At 42.4% G+C, this 25,432-nt stretch overlaps 1 protein-coding gene across 4 annotated transcripts; it reads right to left on the reverse strand.

Annotated features, from left to right (window-relative positions):
• Nucleotides 1–89: 89 nt before the first annotated feature.
• MDH1B (malate dehydrogenase 1B) lies at nucleotides 90–25,427 on the reverse strand. Of its 4 annotated transcripts, XR_006713113.1 has the most exons (12): nucleotides 25,289–25,427; nucleotides 21,388–21,500; nucleotides 17,993–18,127; nucleotides 17,655–17,797; nucleotides 15,591–16,087; nucleotides 12,410–12,551; nucleotides 10,927–11,090; nucleotides 8,369–8,508; nucleotides 7,777–7,828; nucleotides 5,079–5,159; nucleotides 599–788; nucleotides 90–426 (listed from the first exon to the last, which is right to left on the reverse strand). XR_006713113.1 is itself a non-coding variant. In XM_045480949.1 (11 exons), the coding sequence occupies exons 1-11, from the start codon at nucleotides 25,308–25,310 to the stop codon at nucleotides 757–759; spliced, it is 1,521 nt and encodes a 506-aa protein (XP_045336905.1). In that variant the 5' UTR covers nucleotides 25,311–25,427; the 3' UTR covers nucleotides 90–756. The 4 variants fall into 4 exon arrangements, 3 of the variants coding, with proteins under 3 accessions (XP_045336905.1, XP_045336907.1, XP_045336906.1); XM_045480949.1 differs by having other exon boundaries at nucleotides 90–788; XM_045480951.1 differs by lacking the exon at nucleotides 25,289–25,427 and adding an exon at nucleotides 24,937–25,123 and having other exon boundaries at nucleotides 90–788.
• Nucleotides 25,428–25,432: the final 5 nt, after the last annotated feature.

Below are 25,432 nucleotides of genomic sequence, written 5' to 3' on the forward strand. Positions count from 1 at the left end.
GTGCAATTATATGGTAAAAATATTAGGCTTTCCTTTCAACATTCTATTTATTTTCAGTGTAAAGAAACAGAAACCCATTCAATCTAAGCTAAAGTAAAAGTGTGATTTATTGTAAATATAATTATCCCAAGCAAACTCAAGGAGAAAGGATACACAGCCAGACCTAATGAAGGTGGTGAACCTGACTAGCTCTGAAGACCTCACAGCAGAAATGTGTGGCCTTCTCTAGTTTATTGTCATTACCATCATCCAGACACCAAGTTACTTATCCATTTTTCTCAGTGCAAATTTTTGGACACAGAGACAAAAAATCTAGTTGGTTCTCTCTGAGTAAAGTATGTTTATTCTGGTACAATCAGATGAAGCCAAAGGTGGTGAGACCAGCTGAGCAAACATGGCTGCTTATGTCCATGCCTTAGGTGTGGCCTGTGGGAGGAAGCAGATTCTCCTAGAAGGATATATGGGCAAGGATGCAATGACTGACAACTGTATTTTAATGTGGTTTATAAAATAGCAACTGACACCGAACTGTATGAGAAAATGGGACAGTAAGGAAACCTATGGGTGGATTCGGGTAACACAAAATGATTGGACTCACTTTTGCGTGGGTGTGTGCTGTCACTGTCGTTGTCTAGCATAACATCATCTAAGATGAAAGCCAATCTTTTCAAATTATTCTTCCCTAAATACAGACATTCATGGGTCTTTCCGTATTTATTACATTACTAAAGAACTTTATAGTTGGTCTAATATGCTCTATTGCTCTTCCATAGTTTTGCCTTCAGAATCTGTAAAAGGAAGAGGGTAAAAGGTATAACTATTTAAAAATCTATTGATAACCTATATTTGTATTAGCTTTTGTTGCTCTCCTCTTTCTTCTGTTCCCTGGATTCCTGTATTCCATCTGATTCAATTGAGGGAGCATGTGTGTGTGTGAGAGGGATTCTATCTAGGAGGGACATTGAACCACGAGACCATTGCTAGGTATTTTTATACAGCAAAACTAAATTCTGGCCTCCCTCCTCACCTCAATCTATTTCTATGTGCAGTGTCCCTTGGCTCCTTTGCTTTCCATTCTCGATTTTGTTTGCAGCTATGTTGTCAGTTCCATTTATTCTCTTGGCCCTGCTTCTCACCTATGCACCAATTCCAATTCCCTGTGGTGAGCCCCGCTTCAAAGCCCATCATACTGTACATTTTCACAATGGAAGGTACAATTGATTTGTTCATTTTATTGGACATTTAAATAAAAGTGTGGAGGCGTGGGTGAATATCCTGACTGGTCAACCACAAAGAAGTCTGCATCAGCCTTGTTTTCAGACAATACCGTGACAACTAGGTTATAGACTTTGGAAATCTGGACTCACAGATCTATCTGTGTCCATTTCCTTACATATTCATTCTAAGGGAATGATTCAGTTGTCATTGACACAGCCCTGGTTATAAATGTAGGAAGGTAGGTTCCAGAAGCATCAGTGAGCAAAGTTGAGGACCTGGGGATGTGGGATGGGGAAAGGGTTTGAAAAGAACTGTATCTGGGGGAAACTTGATCTCTTCTGCCCAGTTCTACTTATAGAATAAGAAACAGACTAGTTAATGTTTTGTTTCCCACCGACCATTTATGGGTGCTTGACTGTATGGCTTTTCAGAGATGGTTAGAGGAGTCACCTCTGAAAAACCCACCATAGTAAATAGAGAATGAAAAGAACAGAGATTTTAGTATCTAAAACACATTGATTTTTGCAGATCTTCTCATTTTCTCCTATGTTGTTTCTTCCATTCCAAGTTTCTCTGAAAGCCTTGCTCTTTAGGAGCTGCCAGATGCCAGATCACTTTCATATGGCATCTCAAGAGCTGGACTATGTTCTTCTGACTGCAACGTTATTGTCTAAGACTGGACAATGTGAGTCGTGACCATTAGCACTACAGAGATTGTTTCTTTTTTTTTTTTTCCCAACGTTTATTTATTTTTGGGACAGAGAGAGACAGAGCATGAATGGGGGAGGGGCAGAGAGAGAGGGAGACACAGAATCGGAAACAGGCTCCAGGCTCCGAGCCATCAGCCCAGAGCCTGACGCGGGGCTCGAACTCACGGACCGCGAGATCGTGACCTGGCTGAAGTCGGACGCTTAACCGACTGCGCCACCCAGGCGCCCCCAGAGATTGTTTCTTACTCGACTGACTTACTGTCTGGCATAACTAGATCTTTTTCCTCATCTTGGATTAGATCAGAATACATTCTATCTTTGTATTCTGAAAGCAAAATTAAAAAAAACATATTGGCTGTAGACTATAACAACCTCTGAAATGTTCTAGGTCAGTGTTTTTCCATCTTTGTTGACCAGGACTTACAGTTAAAAATGTATTTGACATTATAGTCCAGTACGTGCACTTGTGTGCATATAATAAAACAAAAAAAGTTACAGGAAACAGTACTTACCCTTTTCTAATCTTTACTAATCTTTGTTTTTCTATTCTATTCAAGTGCACCGGGAAGAAAATTCTGGTCTTCTCACTGTTCTTTTCTTATCAATTTTATTCCAGTTTAGGGAAAAAATGCCAGTTGTTATACTGATTTTGTCGCCCACAAAATTTTTTGACAACTCACCGAACTCACACTGCAAAGCTCTATCGAGTGATATTTGATTCTTGATGCTCATTCAACAGCTAGCCCCGAAACAACCTGAGATCAATCCCATTTTCTTCATGTTATCACCACTAACATTCTTCAGTCTACGTAAGATTATGACTTAGTAGAGGGTCTAAGAATCTACCATTAAGAATTTTTTTTAGTTTGTTTATTTTTTGAGAGAGAGAGAGAGAGAGAGAGCGAGCAAGCAAGCGCAGGGGAGGGGCAGCAAGAGAAGGAGAGAAAGAATCCCAAGCAGGCTCCTCACTGCCAGTGCAGACCCCAATTCAGGGCTCAAACTCATGAACTTGAGATCATGACCCGAGCTGAAATCAAGAGTTGGATGCTTGATTAACTGACTGACCCCCCCAGGTGCCCCCTAAGAATCTACCATTTTAATTAACCACTTAGATTGTTCTGATGTCGAAACTCAGGAGTAGATCCTCTACAATTTGGCTTTTCTCCATCTGTTCTGGAAAGCTGCCAGTCACCTTCATCATGACAGGTCTTCCAGTTTTTCTCATTTCCCTCACAAGGGCCTTGGAGCCCTCACTCCTTTCCTGAGTACTGCTTAGCACCAGCAGGCTCACTGGAACAATAGTGCTGACACTCTGATCCCTGCAGATACTGTCTCCCTGGGCCTCTTAAAGTGCCTATTCTGTCTGGGACTGAGCTCAGCACAATCCTTCGGACACTGACTTGCGCTGCGTGATCATCCTCTAGGGGCCGATGATAGAGCCACATTAGTTCTCTAAGCCTGACCCACCCATTCCGTGATTTGTCTGGCCACCCACCGGCTGTTTTGCTGAGCTCTCAGCCACCCATTCAGCCAAACTGGAGATGTCCTCCATCCACCTTTTCCAGTTCCATTCATCCTCTTGGGACCCTCTGCTCTAGCCCAGCTACTCTATTTAATGTCTTCTGAATACAATTCCACACTGCCTCAGGTTCACACTTCTGGTCATGCCTTGGTCACCTGACATGTCTCCTTGGCTCATGTGTCTCCTTCTGGTGGTGCACCTCCCACAGCCTCTTCTACTCTTCCTCTTAGCATGCTTCTTTTTCACTACATGACGTGAGTAATTCCTACTCATCCTTCTAGACTCCACTCCCATTTTGTTTCTTCTTGAAAGCCTTTGCTAACACTCCTGTCTATGTCAGGAGACCCCCAATGTGGTTCCATTATGCCTGGGCCTCTCTCTGCATACCACTGCCTTCTCAGTTGGGTAGTTTTTTTTTTAATTTTTAAAAAAAATTTATTTATTTTTGAGAGAGAGCGAGCAGGGGAGGGGCAGAGAGAGAGGGAGACACAGAATCCCAAGCAGGCTCCAGGCTCTGAGCTGTCAGCACAGAGCCCGACATGGGGCTCGAACTCACAAGCTATATAGATCATGACCTGAGCAGAAGGTGGACGCTTAACCAACTGAGCCACCCAGGTGCCCCTCAATTGGGTAGTTTTAAGTCAGCTTTGCTGTTTCCCACGCTAGATGGTGAGCACTTTGAGAGCAAGAACAACATTTGATTTATGTTCATGTCTCTAGAACCTAGTATTTCTTTCTTTCTTTTTTTATTATGCTAAAAACGTGTAACGTGAAATCTACCTTTTTAACAGGTTTTTCAGCGTACACGAGCATATCAACCAGGTACACATTGTTGTACAATAATCTCTAGAATATTTTCACCATGTGTGACAGAACTAGCACAGTTTCTAACTAAATATATGACCATTTGGTTATTTTTAGCTACTGTAAGTCCCAACTAAATTTGAAGATATGACTAAACTTCTTCCATATATTACAAGGACCTCTCATTTCCTTGTGAGTTTCCAGATTAGTTATTATGTACTCTCTTTACTTTTGACCTGTCTTGCTTTGCTTTATTGAGCTTTTTAATTCATTGTGCATCTTTGCATTTACTTTTTAATATTCTTATAGCTCCTTTCCCAGGACGTGTTTGTGTGGCCATAACTCTGTCATTGTGTCCCCCAGTGTCTCTCACAGTGGCCAGCATACAGAAGGTGCTCAATGAATCGCTGGTAATTTCCTTCACAGGTTTTAATAGATTTTAAATATGATCTGATTTTTTTTAATAGATTTTTTTTCAACTTTTATTTATTTTTGGGACAGAGAGAGACAGAGCATGAACAGGGGAGAGGCAGAGAGAGAGGGAGACACAGAATCGGAAACAGGCTCCAGGCTCTGAGCCATCAGCCCAGAGCCTGATGCGGGGCTCGAACTCACGGACCGCGAGATCGTGACCTGGCTGAAGTCGGACGCTTAACCGACTGCGCCACCCAGGCGCCCCTGATCTGATTTTTGAATATAGGATAAGGGTGATGAAAGGCTTACCTCCCCTTCATGGTTAATTGATGATCAAATTCCTTTCTTCAAAATTTAGTGTTAAACCTTGGATAAAAAGGACATTATTTTTTTTCAATTGATATACCTACCATCTGAGACTCTTTGATTTTCCTGGTTGGTGTATGTGGTGGGTAAGGTGGTCTTTTCATCTCTTTCGTCTAAGTCAGTTTCTAAAAGTCAAGAAATTATGTATTAAATTAATGGAAAAGATTAAACAAACCTCATACACGAATCATCTCATTGATATGTTCATAAGCAGAGATCTCCAAACAGCAAAATTCTGATTATTTTTAATGCTCTGATCTTGGAATCTCTGGAACAGTGTTTTGGTCAAGTCACCTTCAGGTGACAGAGTCGAGATAATCAAAATATATATATATACATATGTATATATATATATGTATATATATATATATACACATATATATATACGTATGTATATATATATGTATATATATATACACATATATATATACATACATACATACATACACACACACACACACATATATATACACACACACATATACGCTTTGACCTTTGTTAATGAAAATAGCATAAAATCAGGTTGTTCTTTTTTCACAAAACCCTCTATAATGCAAGTATTATGGAAAATTTAGGACTAACTACCAGTCAAAGGAGTCAAATTTAGAATGACTGCTTTATACCCCATTCTCAGAAAAGGAATTTGTAGCTCCACCCTGCAAAAGCAGGAAACCTCACAGAGGGCCTCAAAAATCTGGGAATAAAAGAGTTCCAGTGAAAATCGACTGCTCTTTGGACTTCTGAGTCCATACCCTTGATTTCCATGCTGTCTTTGGGCTTCATTGACTTTGGCCCATTCCTGGTGACTTGACTACCAGGCAGAACCAGGTCTGAATTCCCAAAGCCCACCTTTCTGCCCAGAATCTCTTTTCCTTGAGGTCTAGTCTCTCTGCCCTTCCCCTATGGCAATGCTTTGACCTCACTAAAACTTCTCTAGTCTGGACCAAGGAAGTCCTCTGTCCACTGCCCAGTTCTTTTTACCAGTTAATTCATTCTAAGAGGCAGATTGGGTGAAATCTGTGCCACACTGATTGTTAAATATTTTCAATATTTAGAGATTAAAGAAAGATGATAACATTTCCTTGTCAGTTTAGGATTCGAGAAACTGCCCATGAGAAAAATAAGCTTATTAAAATTTATTGTTTTTTAAGTGATCTAAAAGTGAATGGGATGTTGTGGGTTGGATTGTGTTCCCAAAAAGACATGCTGAAGTCCCAATCTCTGATACTTGTGAATGTGACCTTATTTAGAAATAAGGTTTAGCAGATCTAATCAAGTTCACAGGGGGTCATACTGGTGTCTGTGTTTCATCTCAAATGGACACCATTTGAGAAGAAACACAGACACACGCACAGAGAAGACTGACATGTGAAGACAGAGCCAGAGATTGGAGTGATGCGGCTATAGCCCAGACCGCCAAACACTGCCACCAGAAGCTCGAAGAGGCAGGAAAGGGTGCTTCCCTAGAGCCTTCAAAGGGCTCATGACCCTGTCAACACTTTGCTGTAGGTCTTCTAGTCTCATTTATTCACTAAGGAATAAGTTTCCCTTGTATAAGCCCCCCAGTTTGTGGTAATTTGTTATGGCAGCCCTGGGAAATGAATACTTATGATATACGCATTTATAAGGTCATAGTGCTTTTTTTTTAAGCTTTTTAAAAATGTCTATTTTTGAGAGAGAGCCTAAGTGGAGGCAGGGAAGAGAGAGAGGGAGACAGAGAATCTGAAGCAGGCTCTGCGCTGTCAGCGCAAAGTCCCAATGTGGGGCTCAAACCCATGAACTGTGAGATCATGACCTGAGCTGATGTCAGATGCTCAACCAACTGAGCCACCCAGGTGCCCCAAGGTCATAGTGTTTTTAAGAGGTAATTTCTTTAGCATTCTTATGAGATATTTTATTTCACAGGACACACTGAACTTGGTAGTTTATTTTGTCAATAATTTCATTTAAATGTGATAAAATGTAGATTATAGTTACCAATATCAAATAGTGATTCAGTTTCAACAAATGTTTTATTTTCTTCATGGATGATTATGGTGATCTTATTTTTTTTAATTTAAATTTTAGTTAGTTAACATACGGTGCAATATTGGTTTCAGAAGTAGAATTCAGTGATTCACCACTTACATACAACACCCAGTGCTCATCACAAGTGCCCTTCTTAATACTCATCGCCCATCTAGCCCGTGTCCCACCCACCTCCCTCCATCAACCCATAGTTTGTTGTCTGTCATTAAGAGTCTCTTGTGGAGCACCTGAGTGGCTCAGTCAGTTGAGCATCTGACTCTTGGTTTTGGCTCAGGTCATGATCTCATGGTTCGTGGGTTCAAGACCCATGTCAGGCTCTGTGCTGACAGCAAGAAACCTGCTTGGGATTCTTTCTCTTTCTCTCTCTAAGCCCCTCCCCTGCTCGCATGTGCATGCTCTCTCTCTCTTAAGTAAATACACTTAAAATAAACAAAAAGATTCTCTGTGGTTTGTTTCACTCTCTTCTCTTTTCTTTTTTTCCCCATCTTCCCATATGTTCATCTGTTTTGTTTCTTAAATTCCACATGAGTGAAATCATGTGGTATTTGTATTTCTCTGGTTGACTTGTTTAGCATAATACATTCTAGCTCCATCCACATCATTGCAAATGGTAAGATTCTATTCTTTTTGATGGCTGAGTAATATTTCATTTCTACAACTATTTTAGTAGTCTTTTAATAACAGCTCAATAAAATGTCACATCTAAAAGATTACCTGACTGATAGGGCTGGAAGCTGATCAAATCTCCAAGTGCAACAAGTTTCTCCTGTTGAAAAATTTTATAATCAGAGAAGTAAATGACCACAATTGCTAACTTAATCATTCTTCAATAGAAAAGCACCTTGAGTCTTGATTTTTAGGTAACCAACAAACATTAAAAAAAAAATTTTTTTTAACATTTATTTTTGAGACAGAGAGAGACAGAGCATGAACAGGGGAGGGTCAGAAAGAGAGGGAGACACAGAATCTGAAACAGGCTCCAGGCTCTGAGCTGTCAGCACAGAGTCCAACGCGGGGCTTGAACTCATGGACCGCGAGATCATGACCTGAGCTGAAGTCGGACGCTTAACTGACTGAGCCACCCAGGCGCCCCGGTAACCAACAAATATTTTTAACATGCCAGAAATTATATAACCTAATGAGTAGTGTTCTTCTGTTGATTTCTTCAAACTCTTATTGCCTTCTTATTGTTTTTAGGGATAAGATGCAACTGAATCCACAGAAGATCAGCATTTGCCTTGGCCCAGAGAAAATCAGTTTATAGTCAGTATCAGAGTCAGCCCTCCTGTATTTATTTGGACATTACCTGAATTAGATCACTTGTCATTCTGGTCATCATTTGATTACTGATTTCAATATCTTTGAGATCCGTAAGAACCACCCAAGTTCCATTCTCAAACTTTACAGGCATAGAAAAGACGATCCCTTCAGGAATACCAAACTGGCCTGCAGTGAGCAAACACAAAGCAAAGCAAAACAAAGTGCTCAGAACAATAAACCCTCCACATTAAGCACCGTAGAAAAGGACAGACATCGCATATGGTTTTTAATGATAATGGCGGAACTATATTTCTGGCAATTCCTCTCCTGGGAAGATCGAAACATTTACTCCAGAAGTGTTGCCTGAGCACCTCTCCAAGTTCTGACAACTCTCTCCTCTGTGTTTCTCTCCGAAAGAAGAACTACTGTTCCTCTTGTTGTGCCTTCTGTTGCCTCTGGCTTGGTTCAAACCCCCTGCCTCTGCTTCGGGGGCCAATGCAGTCTTTCTCCTCCATTTTTTCTGGATTCCTTTTGTCTGCTCCTTGCGGCCTTTCCTTGACACCTCAGTAGCCCAAGACCCCAAGGCATCTGTCCACCTGGCCTTGCTCTGCTAGCCTGAATGTGGCTGGTCAGTAGCTCCGGTGTGAGGGCCAGGGTGGGGGGGGGGGGATGGGCGGGAAAGTGGATGACTTCCCCGCAGTTCCCAGGGCTCAGTTTGGATGTGTTCCAAATAAAAAGATCAACAATACTTACCACTAACTGAACAACATACAGATAAAACTTCCCCCTCTTTTTGTGAGTCAGTCAAATGAGAAAGTTATTCTTGCCATCTGGTCATCAAAAATGTTGTCAGTAGAACAAAAATGGGAGGATAGTCAAGAAACTGGGATCTAAAAGGCCTTTCCTTAGAGAGCATCCCAGGTTCTCTGTTCAGTCTCTTTTTTATCTGTAAAAAGCCAGCCTTACGGGTGGACAACATATGAGAGTTTACCTATATATTTCAGGGAGATAATGATTACGTGCTCCTCACCTCCAATATTGATCCCATTGCTTGCTGGTGAATTCCTACACAGCTTAATCAAACTGTTTACAAATAAAGACAAGGTTTTAAATGCCTGTTACACTAAAAAGGTCACATGCTGGGGGCACCTGGGTGGCTCAGTCGGTTGGGCATCAGACTTCGGCTCAGATCATGATCTCGCGGTTTGTGAGTTTGAGCCCCACGTCGGGCTCTGTGCTGACGGCTCGGAGCCTTGCAGCCTGCTTCGGATTCTGTGTCTCCCCCTCTCTCTGCCCCTCCCATGCTCATGCTCTGTCTCTCTCTGTGTCTCAAAAATAAACATTGAAAAAAAAAGAACTATAAAAAAAAAAAGGTCACATGCTGATTTGAATTCACCTCATTCAGTAAAAGGGTGCTTCTCACCTTAACTGCAACCAAAACAAGATCCACTGAGTGTCTAACCATGAAGCAGCAAGGAGGAGACCCAGCCACAGCCCTGCCCTCGGGGTATATGCCCCCTGATGGTGGGGACGTATGTAATCAACCATGCCACCGGTGAGGGCAGGCTGGAATATGCTGTCTGACAGAGGAACAACACGCTATGTGTGTACAGAGGACAGACAGATTGATTCTGACTTGGGGGGCTTGGGGGGATTACCTTGAGCTGCGCTACAGCCACTGGAATAACAGGGAAGATGGTGGTTCTCCTGATAACAAGGAATAGAAGAGGTAGATCACATGGGAGAGGAAGACAGTTCAGTTTGGTGTAGTTTGGTTTGAAGCGACATCTAGGTGGCAATGTTTCCATAGGCTGCAGCTCAGCAGAGAGTGAGGCCTGAAGCTTTAGGCGTGAATGAGTTTGCACAGGGAGAAAATAAAACACAAAGGAAAGAGGTACTTTCGATAGAAGAACCCACAGAACACAGAACACCAACTGTTCGCTCTTTCTACTTTGCAAAAATGGTAGCAGCCCTCTGAAATGGTTTTTAGCAGATGAAAGCAGTGAGGCTGTAAAAATGCATGTCTGGTATTTGTGGCTGGAGAGCAGGCTTTCCACATTTCCACTGGCACCTGAGATCTGTGTCCTGCTGTGCTCTCTGGATCCTGCCCCTGTGCCTTTGCTCCTGTGGCATGTGCAAGATGTTCTTCCCACACTTGTCTGCCACAGCAACACTACTCAAGCTTGAAGGCGTCCTGGAGTGTCACCTCCTTATTGAAGTCTGTCCTGATTCTTCCTGCCATCTGCCTAAAATCAACCTTTCTTTCCCTTCCTCAGCGGGGATGCAGTGAGAAAAACTTAATGGAATGGTTTAGTTGTTGTTAGCTGGCTCTTCTTACTCTGCTCGAGATCTCCTGAAGGCAGAGGCCAGGTCTGATCCCTGTGTGCTCCCTGTGCATTTGCACAAACACTCCTGGATCTCTGAATGGATAACTGAATGAATGCATGGTGAATAAATGGCAATAGAACTCTGGACGTCCGGACAGTTTATAGTTCACGTCAGGCAGGAGGTGGGGAAACGGAAGTAGGAGCACAGAGCATACCTGGAAGTTTGAAAATAATACAAGGTTTAAAAAGAAAAGAAAACAAAACAAAACAGATTTACCTTCACTTAGTACTCCTAAAGATACGATCTCCCCAGGAGGTGAGCCCTGGTACCAGTATTTCAACGTAGTGGCTATACTGTGTGCAGCTAAGATGCTTCCAAATTGTTTTCCTGTCTCAGTCAGCTTTTTGAGAGTTGCCACAAACTGTCCGTTTACCCACTCCCTATAAGGAGACAAAGAAACAATTTTACAATGGAGGGAGGAATGCAAGTGAAAAAGAATGTTCCTTGGGTCAAGGATCTAAGTATTCAAGCTTCTTCAATCTCATAAAAAGTCAGTAGAAAAGTAACGAACTGTAGCAGAAAGGAATCCCGAAGTGTCAAATGAAAAACATGATAACAAATATGAAACACACAAACATGGTCAGAGAAATGCAAGAACGATTACTTCCATTACAAAGAATTTATTCTATATCTAGATGTTATCTTTGGAACCAGTGGTATCTTTCATCCTAAATAAAATGATATCATAAGACTTTGAGCTATTCACATTGAGACCGGGGAAATAACTAAGTTGTTAGAATCTATAAAGTTTAAATTCAGGGAGTAGTTCAGCTAGACTAGAACAAAGCCTTGAATGGCTGTCCCCGCTAAGCCAGCTGGAGATAGCTCCATGAGACACTGCTCCTACCCAGAGGAAGCATGCTCCAGGAGAGTGGGCTCAGGGCACATAATTTCTGGGAACGGGTGAAGTGCCTCTGATCTGAGGAAGGGGCAATGGGAAGGAAATGCTGCAACTGGAAAGGGGCTGCAAAGCTCAGAAAAAAACACTTCAGAGTCACTCCTCCTCCTCTCCCCTTCCCCACCCCATCGTATTGGGGATGCTGACTGTGGCAGGCTTGGGTCTAAGTGCTTTGCCTGTGCTAATCCCTTTCATCTTCCCAACAGCCCTATAAGGCTCATACTGTGTGACCATTTCCACTTTGTAGATGAAAAAACTGAGGCCTAAAGTGGTTAAGGAACTTCTCTGAAGTCACACAGCTAGTAGGTGGCTGCTTGAGAATTCCAATCCAAGTGGCTTGGTTCTTGAGACCATGCTCTTCACCACTTCTGGGTTCTGCCTCTCCTGGGACAGAGCACCCAGCACGGGCCTGGGCCCGCTCACCACCTTAATTCCTTATTCTTGAAAATGTTCCCACCGATTTCAATTAGGATACATGTCTCTGTCTCTGTGTTAAATGAAGACTCACTTTCCGTATGCTTGCTTTAGAGACAAATTTAAAGGAGTATGTGGGCTACTTGAAGGATAGTCTAACACAAAAATTCATAATTGCAAAATCAAATAAGTTGGGCATGGGGATTGACTGATTGATATTCTGTGGAATTTTCTATGTTTCTTCAATAGAGCACATAAACAAAGGTGGGTGTGAATAATGTCAAGTTATTTTTGTACAATGATTTCTAAGATGATTTAAAGGATTATAACAACGATTATACATTTACCCAACACTGTTAGTATACTTGACTTAAAAATATACCATACCTATCAAAAATCAAGCTCAAAACAGGACGTGAATAGTTAGGAGGTCCCCAAATAGCACTCTCATATCTGTAAACTCTGGCTTTTCTCAGATCAATGTAGTTATTTCCACTAATATTGCCCCAAACGATCACATTTTTGATGCCTGTGAAGAAAAAAAAAAAATGTTTAACATAATAATGAGCATTAATATAAAAAAGTTGCCTGCAGTCTATTTTTTGACTGTGCGTTTGTCTTAGGACTGATCGATCTTTTTGCTATAAGATGATCTTAGTTTATGGTCCCCCAAAATGTGGAAATGGCGTGGATAAGTTCCTTAATCATCGGGATTTGGCAATTCCTAATCGTGGTCTGTGTAGGGCACGGGCATATCATTGAATTCAAGAAATACTGAAATGCTCCCTCAAAGAATTACTACTGAAAATTGTACCACCGGTGTGATCCTTTTACCACTCTGCTTGCCATTAAGAGAACTTTTTCTCTGCTTTGGTTCTGACAGAGTCCTTGATTCTACACTGGAATAGACATTTTGGCAAATCACTTAACCCCTGAGTTGGTTTCATTTCCAGCAGAATGAGGGTGTTATAATCAGAGGACCCCAGGAACGTCCTAATCAACAAATAATTGAATTGGCTTCTATGCGTGAGGTGCTTTTAGGTGGTACGTTTGGAAGAAAACAAATGAGCCCAAATCCTTGCAACATTCTGGGGGTGGAGGGGAGCGGGTGACAAAACTACTTACTATACAAAGTGATGTGTACTATGAAGGAAAATAAGAGGATAGGGGTCAGAGATAAATAGTGATTAAGATTTAATATGATTCTAAAACTGTGGATCTTTTAAGGATATTGTATCCAAAGTGAAAAGTAAGTAATTTGATTGGTTGATTGATTCACTTATTTATCTGCTTAAAGACTTCATTCTAAGTTCACACTACTTCCTACTGTGGAGATTACATTCTTTACTGTTCTGCATGAGGGAAGATTGCTGTTTGGTTTCATGTAACAGAATATCCTTGTGACTTGGCTTAACTAGAAGGAATTCGCATTTCTTCCATAATAACAGGTTGAGGTAGGCAGTGACACGGGGGTTTGCTCCGCGGCTTAGAAGATGCTACTCTCTTGGCCTGCCCCACGTGGTCCTAAAACAGCTGCATCAGCTCCAAGTATCACACTCTCACACAGTTGTGCGCAAAGGCGGGCAGTAAGAAGAAGAATTCTGCTTATCAGATTTAAGGCTCTTTATAGCTCTGTTAGAGAAAATCATAGTGGACATCTGCTGTTTTTTTCTCCTAACATTTCTTCCTAATGTTTTTCTTTAACAGCATCCTGGTTTTCCTATAAATAACTACCCTTTCTCAATTTCAGTCCATATGGTTTGGGTGGGGCTGTCCTCACCCCTCAGGTCTATCAATAGGCACGAGACCCAGATTCCAGATTTCTGGCCACAACAATTGTTTTGGAGATGGGCAAATGGTCCAAGCCTGGCCAATGAGATATTATCCTGCTACTTATGCACATTTGAGAAAGCAAACCCTCTTTATACTGGGGTGGCTAAGCTATGAATGTATGAGTCTGGAGACACCCGTGGCCACTTTGCCACTTTTTACAAAGAGCCTGCCTGAGAATCAAACCAACGCTGAGGAAAGCGGGGCTGAGGGATAGGTCAAGAGAGAGAACCAGCTAGACCTGGCATCACCATTTAAGCCCCAGCATCCATCTATGCCTGAAAAAAAAACCCCACAAAAAATGATCTGACTTCAGTTGCTTTGAGTGGACTTTCTATCACCTGCAACAGAAAGAGTTCCAACTAAGCCAATGCACATGGTCTGAGAAACAGGGTTATGTGTGAACTGAACTCAAGGGATATCCTGAAAAGGTCTGCTAACCCCTTGGCATCTGGAATCTTCCCCCAAATGATTCTCCTTGATGGTTTTCTGATTTCAGGTCCCTCTGCTTCAATGTCTTTGTTGCTGCTGAGTTTCTTGTTGCTACTCCGCTGACAATCCAATTGACTGCCGTCCCTCTCATGTCTCTCTTTCCTTTACCCAATAGCTGAAATTTGTCAAATATAATAAACATTTTTAAATACAGCACCCTGCTTTTAAATACACCAATCCGGGGCACCTAGGTGGCTCAGTCAGTCAGGCGGCTGACTTCAGCTCAGGTCATGATCTCATAGTTTGTGAGTTTGAGACCCGCATCGGGCTCTGTGCTGACAGCTCGGATTGGATTCTGTCTCCCTCTCTCTCTGCTCCTCCCCCGACTCGCGCTCTGTCTCTCTCTGCCTTTCAAAAATGAATAAATGTTAAAAAAAAAAATTAAAAAAAATACACCCATCCTTTTTCTGAACTGGTCTCATCCTCACAGGATTCTGATGCCTGCCATTCCAAAGACCAACAGAAGCACAAACAGCTCAGATATAATCCCGTGGACAAGTGAAATACCCTCGCAAATGTCTACCACATGCTGGCCACTCTTCCAAGCACTTTGGAAACATTATTTTTTGCATCCTCACATCAGTTCCAGGAGGTAAGTGCTATTAACATCCTCATGTTACAGATGAGGAAACTGAGGCAAGGTTAAGTGATTGCCCAAGGTCCCACAGGTGGGAAGTGAAGTAGAGCTACTTAAATACACCCCTGATTATTTTTTAAAAAAACACTGATTACCTTAATTGACTATTATAATGGAAAATTGGAACATTAGGTTTCAAATTATAGCTTGAAAAATATGTCTTATATGAAACGTTTGTTTACTAATTTTTATTTTAAAAAACTTAGTCTTTATTTATTTTTGAGAGATAAAGAGACAGAGCATGAGCAGGTGAGCAGGGGAGGGTAAGAGAGAGAATGAGACACAGAATCCGCAGCAGGCTCCAGGCTCTGAGCTGTCAGCACAGAGCCAGACGTGGGGCTCGAACTCATGAACTGTGAGATCATGACCTGAGCCGAAGTTGGACGCTTAACTGACTGAGCCACCCGAGTGCCCCTGTTTACTAATTTTTACAATGATGGACAAAGTCAGCCAGTCATTAAAAACAGTAAAAAACCAAAAACCAGTTTGCACAATAGTCAGATCACACAATAAGATTACCCAGAAAAATCCTAACGGGTATCGTGTTCTTCCTAGCTGCTTTGAGATCACCCTGTTTAAAACCAGAAACAGAAACGGAAGCTCACTCACTGGAGGGGGCTGTTTTCAGTTTTCTGGCCAGCATGGCTTTGGCTTGGCCTTCCACCCCCAGCGCCACAGCGATGATATTATGTGCCACGTTTGGGGCGTATCTCATAAGCAAAACTGTTTTCAGATTCACGAAGGTTTTTCCTCCCACAATAACTCTGACGGAATCGTGAGCATTTTTCTCAATCAGGTGTCCAAACAGCCTACACAGAGGAAGCCTGCTTCGGATGCAGCCTTCTAGAGTATACACCTCCCGGTCGGTGCTGTCGTCCAGGATGATGATCACGTGGGCCTGGCGGAAGGCCTCCTCCACTCTGGTGCAGACGGAGACGCTCCGGAGCAAGGGTGCCACCAGGTTCCGAGTCTCAGTCACGAGAAGGTGGAGATCTTCTTCCGCCTGCTCTTTGTCAAATAGATTTATGCTCATCTCCGTATGCATTCCGAACACCTCGCCACTTACCAAAATGGGAATTAGGCTGTAGCAGGCAGGGACAGATGCACTAATAAAAATGCAAAGCCAGATTATGAATAGTTAAATCTTTTGCCCCTGTTAAGCCTTTATTCTTAATAGATATTTCAGCATGTGCAGTAATCAGGTGATCTAATAGCTTAAATCAGCGTCCATAGCTGCATAGACTTTTTAAGACTAGAAAGCAAAAGTTGAACAAACAAATGCTCACTACTAATCCCTTACTGTGGCCCTCTGAAAACAATCCCCAAATAAGAAATGTACCTGTTTCAAAAGTTTCAAATAAAATAGATTATGCAGAAAGCAGAATTTAAAAGAATGGTGTCATAGCACTCTGATTACATGTTTACATTTTGTCTTAAAAAGGTAAAGAAATAACAAGTTTTATTTAACCATAGCTCTTTTCTACTTTATATTCTTATCTACAAAGTAATGACATTTTGGAGGAAAGGGCTATCTTTTCTAAATCCTTGCAAAGAAGGCTAGGATCAGCATAGGCTAGGCATCATGGGTCGGTGTCCACAATTCAGCAAGTATCTGGGTAGCTGACCATCTGGGCCACTAGTTTTTTCTCTTTCCAAGCTTTAAATTTCCACTCTTAGGTTTTAAATTCAGCAGTCCAGAGTGAGTCCACAAAACCCTAGGCCCCCCACTCTCAGCCTCAAGAAAAGCAGAGCCCCAGGCCCACGCATGCTTACATGTTCTCTCTCTCTCTTTCTGTAATAGTGACATCACCGTGTGGCTCAAGGTGTGCCATGTAAGTTCCGGGAGGTGTAAGTAACAAACCCCTTTTTCCAAAGTTTCCTGACGGTTATTGCTGAGGGTGTCTTGCAGTCACGGTAAGAACCACAGGCTGGTCCAGCCACAACACTGGTTAGTGAGGCAGGCACACAACAGGAGGTGACAGAGGAAGAGCCAAGGAAGAGTCAACGTCAGCTCTAGCAAGTGGGGAAGAGGGGAAGGCAGCGGGCAATGAGATGGGAGTGGGGGAGGAGACAGAAAGTGAGGGAAAGGGCAGGAAGGACAGCAAGGCAAAGAGCAAGAATGAGAGCAGCAGAGGGCCTGAGAGACACAGACTGAGGGGACAAGAGCTGGAGATGGGGTTGTCAAAGTACTTATCTTTGCTATACCCTTCCTCTTCGGTTGCATGTGTGTGTGTGCATACACACACTATATTGTAAAGCTTAAATATGGAGGCACGTGGGTGGCTCCGCTGGTTGAGCATCCAACTCTTGATCTCAACTCAGGTCACAATCTTGCTGTTGGTGGGATCGAGCCCCGTATCAGGCTCCACGCTGTCAGTGCAGAGGCTTCTTGGGATTCTCTCTCTCCCTCTCTCTGCCCCTCCCTGGCCCATGCACATGTACCCTCTCTCCCTCTCAAAATAAATAAATCAAAAATCTTAAAAAAATAAAACAAATATGAAGCTATATTGAGGGATATATATGCATCTATCTATCTATCTATCTATCTATCTATCCATACAAATCTCAAACTTGACATTCAGATGTTCTTCCATCATGGACTTAATCCCACACTATCGTTCTTTCTAAATATAAACACCCAATCTCACGAATCCTGGAGTTTGGCTGTGCTACCTGGTGATCCAGACCTGCAAGGGATTGACAAGATCTTTCCTGACTTCTTCCTGCAGTTCTTTTTCTATATGTGCTTCCAGGTTCTCTTGAGCAATTATCTTCATCAGCTCAGTAGTCATGCTAGAGGTGACACCGTAGTAAAGCTAAATATTAGGAAAGAAAAAGTCAACACCGAGAATACATAATTAGCTGACAGTAATTATAATGGGAAGTTCTTATTTAAAGCCAGAAGAGCGTAAAAAGAGAGCTGAGGGAATACTTTGGAAAGCAAGACGTTTGAAGAACAGCGTGAGAGAAGGATAATGTTTTGAGCAAATAAACCAATTTAATTCGCATACCTGGGCATACTCCAGGAACTCGTTATAGCCTCCTAAAAGCAACCCCTCTCCTCCACGATCCAACAGCTCTCTCCAGATGATGGGGGAGTTTCTGTGACTCCACTTATTCTTTTCACACAAATCTTCTAGCCACTCCTATCGAATGATGTTCCAAGACACGTCATCCATTGAATCAGTGTCAGAATTTAGTTCAATACTTCAGAATTCAAACACAAACTAGCTCGTTTTTTTACGACCACTGAGTATACATAACAAAATTTAGACATCTTTACACTGTAAAAGGTATATGCAGAAAATAGTAGTGAGTTAAGTAACAAATTGATCAAATCAGAAAGATGATTCTTCAAATTTGCTGACCTAATGAAGGTTGCTCTCTTTGCTGAGGAGACTGTGAATGAAAGTGGAGAGCTTAAAAGAAAAGCCAAGTGTCCTAACTCCTCTGATATCCAAAAAATTCAACTGGTTCTTCCCTTGCTTTTCTCTATGAGATATTTCCAATCTTAGGGCCACGTTAACTTGACCCTGATTTCCAGATATGTGGGTACAGTTTATGTCATTCAGACTGCATTAATGAGCTAAAAATCATCTATGGATGTTAATAATATTCATTAGGAAAAGTTTAAATCATAATTATCTGGTTTGTGTAGACCAGGCTTTCCAATGACAAGAGCTGAGTAGAGCTAGAGAGCAATTTTCTTGTGAGTAAAGTACATGATAGCATTCTTGCCATTGGAGGCATATGTAATGAGACTACCTCACATATAAAAGCTTAGAAACTAATTTATCTTGATTATGCTGAAGATCTCGGTGCCTTTATCACCCCTTAAAGCAAATAATGCTGCTGTGAGGATTCTACCATGGTTCCCCTAGTCATTATACAGCCTGACCAGTGAATGTATAGGTCTGGACCCTGAGGGTGCAGAATCAAGAATGGAACATACAGTCGGATAGGGGAGAATTTATCAATATGAATCACTCTTCTACAACTCAGTGGTATATATCCTGGCAAGAACCTCACAAGACAGTGGTAACATGTTTCTAGAATGGCTCTCTGAAGCTTGGAGAAAGTGATGGTTCACAAGAAATGAAATGGAAATGCCAGAACGTCCATGGAAGACAATAGGAGAAGGAATCAAAAAGCTCAGAAAAGTGGGCATGCTGGTATGGATATGCTACTATGGAAGCATGGAACCTACTAGTCAGTTATGTTCTCCGGAAGGGCCTGGAGGACACTACTTTCATCAAAATGATAAGAACTGTGCTGGTGATATGTTTTCAGCATCACTGAGAAGCCTGGTATGGATGTCCACTACTGGCCAGGGCGATTAAAGGACATGCTGTTCTAGAGCTGGACTCCCTGGGGATTGGGATGATAGAATCCTGAAATAAAAGAGGCTGGGGACAGTGCCCACCAGAGAACAACTATATTGTGATAAAAGCATGAGACAACCAGCAGATCAGGTGACTTAGCTGAAGGCACAGTGGGCTCACAAAAGAGACAGAGGTTACGCTACGGCCCTAGAGAATGAGCCACCACTCACTAAAGCTGTTCTAGCCATTGTTGCTGCTGAATGTCCACTGTGATGGTAATACAGACCAACACTGACCCAGTGATAATGACACTATCCCTCAAAGACATTAACCAGCTTCTTGGTGGCAAGGTGATTACATTTCACCCCTTTCAGCCTAGAAAGGGCAGTGATTCATCCTGATTGGAATCAACAATCTGGTTTGTGTAGACCAGGCTTTGCAATGACGATCACAATCAATATGCTGGGTAAAGAACTGCTTTTCCTGCTTGTGGGGCTTTGGCCAGCACCCTGCCCAAGAGCTTACAAAATATTCGACCTAGCAGCACGGGATCCTGTGTAACATCACTCTGAACCACTTTGGATTAAAGCATGTGTAGAACTGGGCATGTAACCATGGGATGCACTGGCCCTATCATAAATCACATCACATGGCAGCCTGATAGAGGGATAGGACAGCCCACTGGAGGTGCTTAGAGGTTGCTACCTTGTAGGGATAAAGCACTGTCTTTCAGGATGCAATATACACCATGAATCAATATAGTGCTTTTTCCCCAATAGGTGACATATATGGACCCAGGAACCAAGAGATGGAATTAAGAGTGATCCTGCTTACCATCACTCCCAGTGACCCACCTGGAGAATTCATGCTTCCCCTAACCTACTTACTCTAGATTCTGTGGGTCTGGAGGTTCTAAGTTCCAGAGGTGCAAGGGTGGTTGTATCAGGAAGAGTTCCATTAAACTTTAAGTTATGGCTTCTGCTTGGTCACTTGGAGCTCCTGTGCCAAGGGACAGCAGTCAAGGGAAGGAGTTACCATCCTGGAAGGAGTAAATGCCACTGCTGATCTGGGGCATGTGGGCAGAAAAGAATATTTGGCATCTAGGTGATCCATTGGGGAATCCTTGGTACTGCTTTGCTCAGTTTTGACAGCAAATGTGCATGTGCTAGAAACTAGGACTCAGACCCCTAAGGATACAGGTCTAGTTCATTATGCCTCATAAGTCACCTAGACCAGCAGAGCGGGAGGGGGATCGACATTGGGCCGTAGACAGAAAGGTGACGAGCGTCAGTTACAGCCCTAAAATGATACGCAGTGGAGACTATGGTTCTTTTGACTAACCATCTTCTTGTAAAGTTTCCTCAGGGAAAGACGCCAACCAGAACCTCAGAAAAGCTGTTCCCAGATGGTATGAAATTATTAGTTGGAGAATGTGGATCCAAAAGGCACAGCTGGTGAACTGTAGCAGATCCTGTCATGTGTCTTTCAGATTTCCTCTTCACGACCAAGACACGCACTGCCTGGGCCACCAGGTGCACTGGCTGCTGATGGCTCAGGGCTGAGTCTCTCTACAGGAACCGACCTCAGAGAGGTTCCCTAGCTTAGAGTTAAGTCCCTTCCCCAAGGGCAGCCTGCATCCAAGGACTGTTAGTTGTGCCAGTACAAAAGCCCAGCCCCCTCGCCTGTATTTAGAGTATCTCTGAAGGGCCACCCAGCTTCAGAGTCCAGGGCTGGCTGAGCCTTCTGACGCAGCAGTATGGTAGTGTCTTGTGTCATTAGAAATCAGATGAAGGACAATGAAAAGTTAAAAAGGATAATATAAGTTACCTGGATTCTAGGAGAAAAAATAGCGAAATTTATTCCACTGATTGGTTAGGGCCTCGTTTGTTCTACCTAGCTACTGGGGAAAAAAATACATAATGTTTTGAGACTGGTAAGTAGAAATGTATTTTATTAGTGTTAAAATATCAGTAGTACATGAACGTTTATTATTGGAAGCCTATCTGATACACTGGCTAATATTTCATTAAATTAGAACACATTTTGTGAGTGTGTGAGTTTAACACACTAGAAAGGCTTCTTACCTCCCAAACATGAGGATGTTGTGTAATTTTATGTATCCGAAAATTAGGAAGATTCTTTTGTAAATAATCTGCCAGAAGTTCTGCTTTAGCATAATATGGGCAATCTGCTCTACCTAAAAGAGTTCAAAATAGCAACATTTTCTTACATCACACAGAAATTGTCATGTAGTTATAAGTATTTGCCATATAATTACAGAAATGATGATATAGTTATGATATATTCTATTACATAGAATTATTGTATAACGGCCACCATGTAAACTTTTGATTTTTATAACAGCAGTAAAAATAAAATTATTTCATAGAAGGTCAGGATCTTAAGTAATAAAATGTGGAAAGAAAATAAAGACTGTAGGATATTTACTCTCTCCCAGCATTAGCTAGATCTCACTCTCTCTAAAGGGCTGCTGTGCTACTAACTAAGCATGAATTACTAGTAATGAACTACTCATTAGTATCCACTAAAAGGCCAAGTATGAAGTGAGGAGTGGTGGTAAAATCACATGGTGCTAAAGGGAGGAGAAGCCGAAGGGAGAGAGACGAGTCTGGGATAACTTCTATTTTCTAAACCACAGGTAAGAAGTTTAATTATAGACAAGTGCATTGGAGGTATGTGCAGTATATCTAATCGAATATGACCAGCAGGTAGCTGCACATGTTAAGTCTCAAGTACAGGACCCATGTGAGGGATTAAGATACAGATTTTGTAGCCATCAACACACAGGAAGTTAAAGCCACTGGAGTAGATGGGATTAGGTGTCTGAGGGAGTAGGAGGAGAGGGGCAGGAGCCAAGGGCAGAACCCCCTCTGCAACAATCTTCCCCAGTTACTCCCAATCACGAGTTCTTCAACTTCAATCATGACTTCTCAATCATCAAACTTCCCACCCACTCCCTGTCTGTTAGCCTCCCTGTTTAGTTCAAATCCATGGTTCATGAATTCATCATTCTCTGGCTCATGTTGTAAATTATCTTGCCCTACTATGCTTCTGGCAAATCAGCCCGGTAAAAGCGTACCTGCCTTTCCTGTTTCTGGGTTCCATTTGCTAGGCACCCCTGGAGAAACATGGTAGAACCAAACAGAGAGGCGCCATTATAAATTCATGGTCACTAGCCTCAACTGGCCTTCAACTCTGCCTGGAACTCCTTCTGTTTTATCATCACTCTTTTCTGGTCTTCACAATTACCCTTTTAAACTTGGCCCACTTCTTGCAAACCTCTTGTCTCCATTTTCCCACTACTATTGGAAGGTGACAGAAAACCTTGCTTTCTACTTTACAAAAACAAACCCAAATCATACAAAAAGGCATCAGCTGGTAAATCCTCCAACCTCCTACCATCATTCCTATAAGCCTGTCTGCATTTGGACTCATCCTTTCCTTCTTCCTCCTATTCAACGAAAGGTGGCTCCTACCTCCTTTCCAGGTCTAATCTCACCACTTATGCTTTGAATACCACCCTCTTCTGCTTTCAGAATTGCCTCTCTTTCAGCATTTTATCTCTGTTCTTAATGTTCCTTTTCCATCATATTTAAATATAGTACAGTTATATTTAAGTTTTTCCTGTCCTAAAAAAACCAAAAAGCCTATGTCCCTCTTTAGCTAATGCAGTCTACCTGCCCTTTTCTATGAAAATTTCTTGAAAGAGTCCTCTACATTTGCCATCTCCAGTTTTTCACTTCCATTTATTTCTTATCCCATTTCAATCTGGCTTTAACCATGACTCTCTGGAGGGACATCAGGGAACCTCCATGTCATTACATCCAATGGATACTTTTTGATCCTTCTCTCATTGACATTTTCTTGTTGGCATTTGCCCTCTTCTATCCTTCTGAAACACCCACTACGGTCAGGTCACTCTTTGGGTTTTCATCCTACTTCTCTGGCCATTCTCTCCATACTTTGTAGGTTCTTATTCCTTTATCAATCCCCTAAAAGGAGCATTCTTCACTGCCTCTTATCTTCATACTCTGTGCATTCTTTCTGGCTAATCTTCTCCACTCTCTTGGTTTCAGGTAGAAACCTGTACATCCAGTTCAGAACTATCCAAGATGTTTACACGTTCCTGTAGTTTTCCATCTCCCTCTGAATGTCTCATAGGCACTCAGCATGTCTAGGGCAGATTTTTCCCAAACTCCCCCACTGAATCTGCTCCTTCTCTTATGTTCTTTATGTTGACTACGTAGTTATTTAAGAGAATTAAGAGTATCCAGGGTATTAAGCCTACTTTTCCAATTTTTGTTTTCAGTGACTCCTTATCTACCCATTTTTCCAAACCATTGGTTGGAAATAATTTTAACTATTTCTTCTCCCTTACTTCTCTTCCTCGACCTAATTAGACATCTAGTGCTGTGAATTATGTCTCTGTAATATCCCTCCAGTCCATTCACTTCCTTCCATTTCCATTGCCCACCATCCCAGACCAGGCCGGCCACTATCTCCTTCTTGGACTATTGCACCTAACTGGGGTCTTGGCATCTAATCTTTCTCTTCCAATGGAGAATAACATTCAGGTAACATGAAAACTTGATTATGTTCTCTCCTTCCAAAGCCTTCCATGTACTTTGGATAATGTTTAAAATACTAAACATGGCTCACAAGAATCTATATTAACTAATTCTGGCCTCAGCCTACGATACTCTCTCCTTTGTACCCTTTACTCCAATCCTACTAAATCTATTTCCATCTTCGGCTTATTGTACACTCTTAATCATCACCAAACTAGCTTTCCTCGTTCCAACTCCACTCCTATGCTTAATCCCTCTCTTCTTCCCTACCTCCTTTCTGCTAGGTAACTCCCCATCTTTCAGATGTCTGCTTAAAAAACCACTCCCTCTGGGAGGTCTTTGACTCCACTAAATGAGGTCTCCTGCCACACTGCTCCTACAGAACCTGCTCTGTCACTGACACACAAGCACCGTTCTCTGTAAGTTTCTGTATCACTGCTTTCTCAGCAAATAGTCAGTCAGTGATCAAAAATGTTCTTCTGAATGAATAAAGAAGCAAGCAAAATCGGTTTCCAAGCAGATGGGAGATGCCAGTTGTGTTAATGCATCAGAAACTTCAAATAAGGACTGGACAGCTTCTGTAAAAGTCATTGGTGACTTTGGTGAGGGCCATATCTGAAAGGAGGTAGAAGCAGAAGCCAGATTGAATGGAAGGACCTGAAGACAAGAAAGCAGTCTGCTCTTTCAAGGAACTTGCCGAGAAAAGGGAAGGAGGCAGGTACAATAGCCTGCTGCTTTTCCTGAGACCCTTTAGTGGTTTTTCTGGATACCAGTGGACGTTTTCAATCCTCCCCCTCCATTGCTACACAGGTGGGCTTCCTAAAATGCAAACACATACTCTCCTGCTTAAAAAAAAAATATTAAGACTCCTCATTGCTTTCAAGATAACAGTTCAAACACCTTTGTTTGGTGTACTTTATGTGCAAGGATCTGACTGCTGCTCCCATTCTAGCCCCAGGTCCAGACTGTTCCTCCATTAGGCCATGAGACTTCTAGCCTCTTCTAGCTTTTATCTGGAATGGCCTCCCTAACGCAAATATTCACAAATCAGCTCCTGGAACGCCTCCCAGAGTCCTGTGCACAATTCCCTTATTTCATTAATTCCAGTGGATCTAAATTTCTTGTTTACATGCTGCTGTACTCCGTGAGACCGAAAGCTCTTGGAAGGCCCGGGTGTTATGTTTTCCCCCACTGTATCTCCAGTGGGCGGGAGTGCTTTAAACAGGACGCTGCCCAATAAACATCTTTGAATGAATGCATAAGAAGCTTGAGGTGGTCCATATAGATGCTGGAGTCGCTAGAACAAAAGTTAAGAATATCACTGCTAATTGACCAAAGGAGGTGAGAGTTTGGGTGTTTTGAGAGACCTACGGGGGGGCACTTGGGGATCACTCACCCGCAAGCACGAATTTGGCCATGTTAAAGCCGCGACCTAGGACCAGGAACGGCGGCTCAGCGGTTCCCTAGCAACCACGGCCTGGCGCAGGCGCACTTTGAAGCTGAGCGCGCGGTCTGAGGCCCTGTCGCAGACGTGAGGTGT

This window comes from Leopardus geoffroyi, chromosome C1 (genome assembly GCF_018350155.1).
Source record: "Leopardus geoffroyi isolate Oge1 chromosome C1, O.geoffroyi_Oge1_pat1.0, whole genome shotgun sequence".
NCBI lineage: Eukaryota > Metazoa > Chordata > Mammalia > Carnivora > Felidae > Leopardus > Leopardus geoffroyi.

Bases quoted from the DNA above. Each gene is read 5' to 3' on its own strand.
- MDH1B (XM_045480949.1), bottom strand. From the start codon at position 25,310: ATGGCCAAATTCGTGCTTGCGG. The intron at 21,501-25,288 runs GTGAGTGATCCC...GAACTCTTTTAG, and splicing joins GGCCAAATTCGTGCTTGCGG to GTAGAGCAGATTGCCCATAT. The intron at 16,088-17,654 runs GTAGCACAGCCA...CATTTTTATTAG, and splicing joins TTGCAGGTCTGGATCACCAG to TGCATCTGTCCCTGCCTGCT.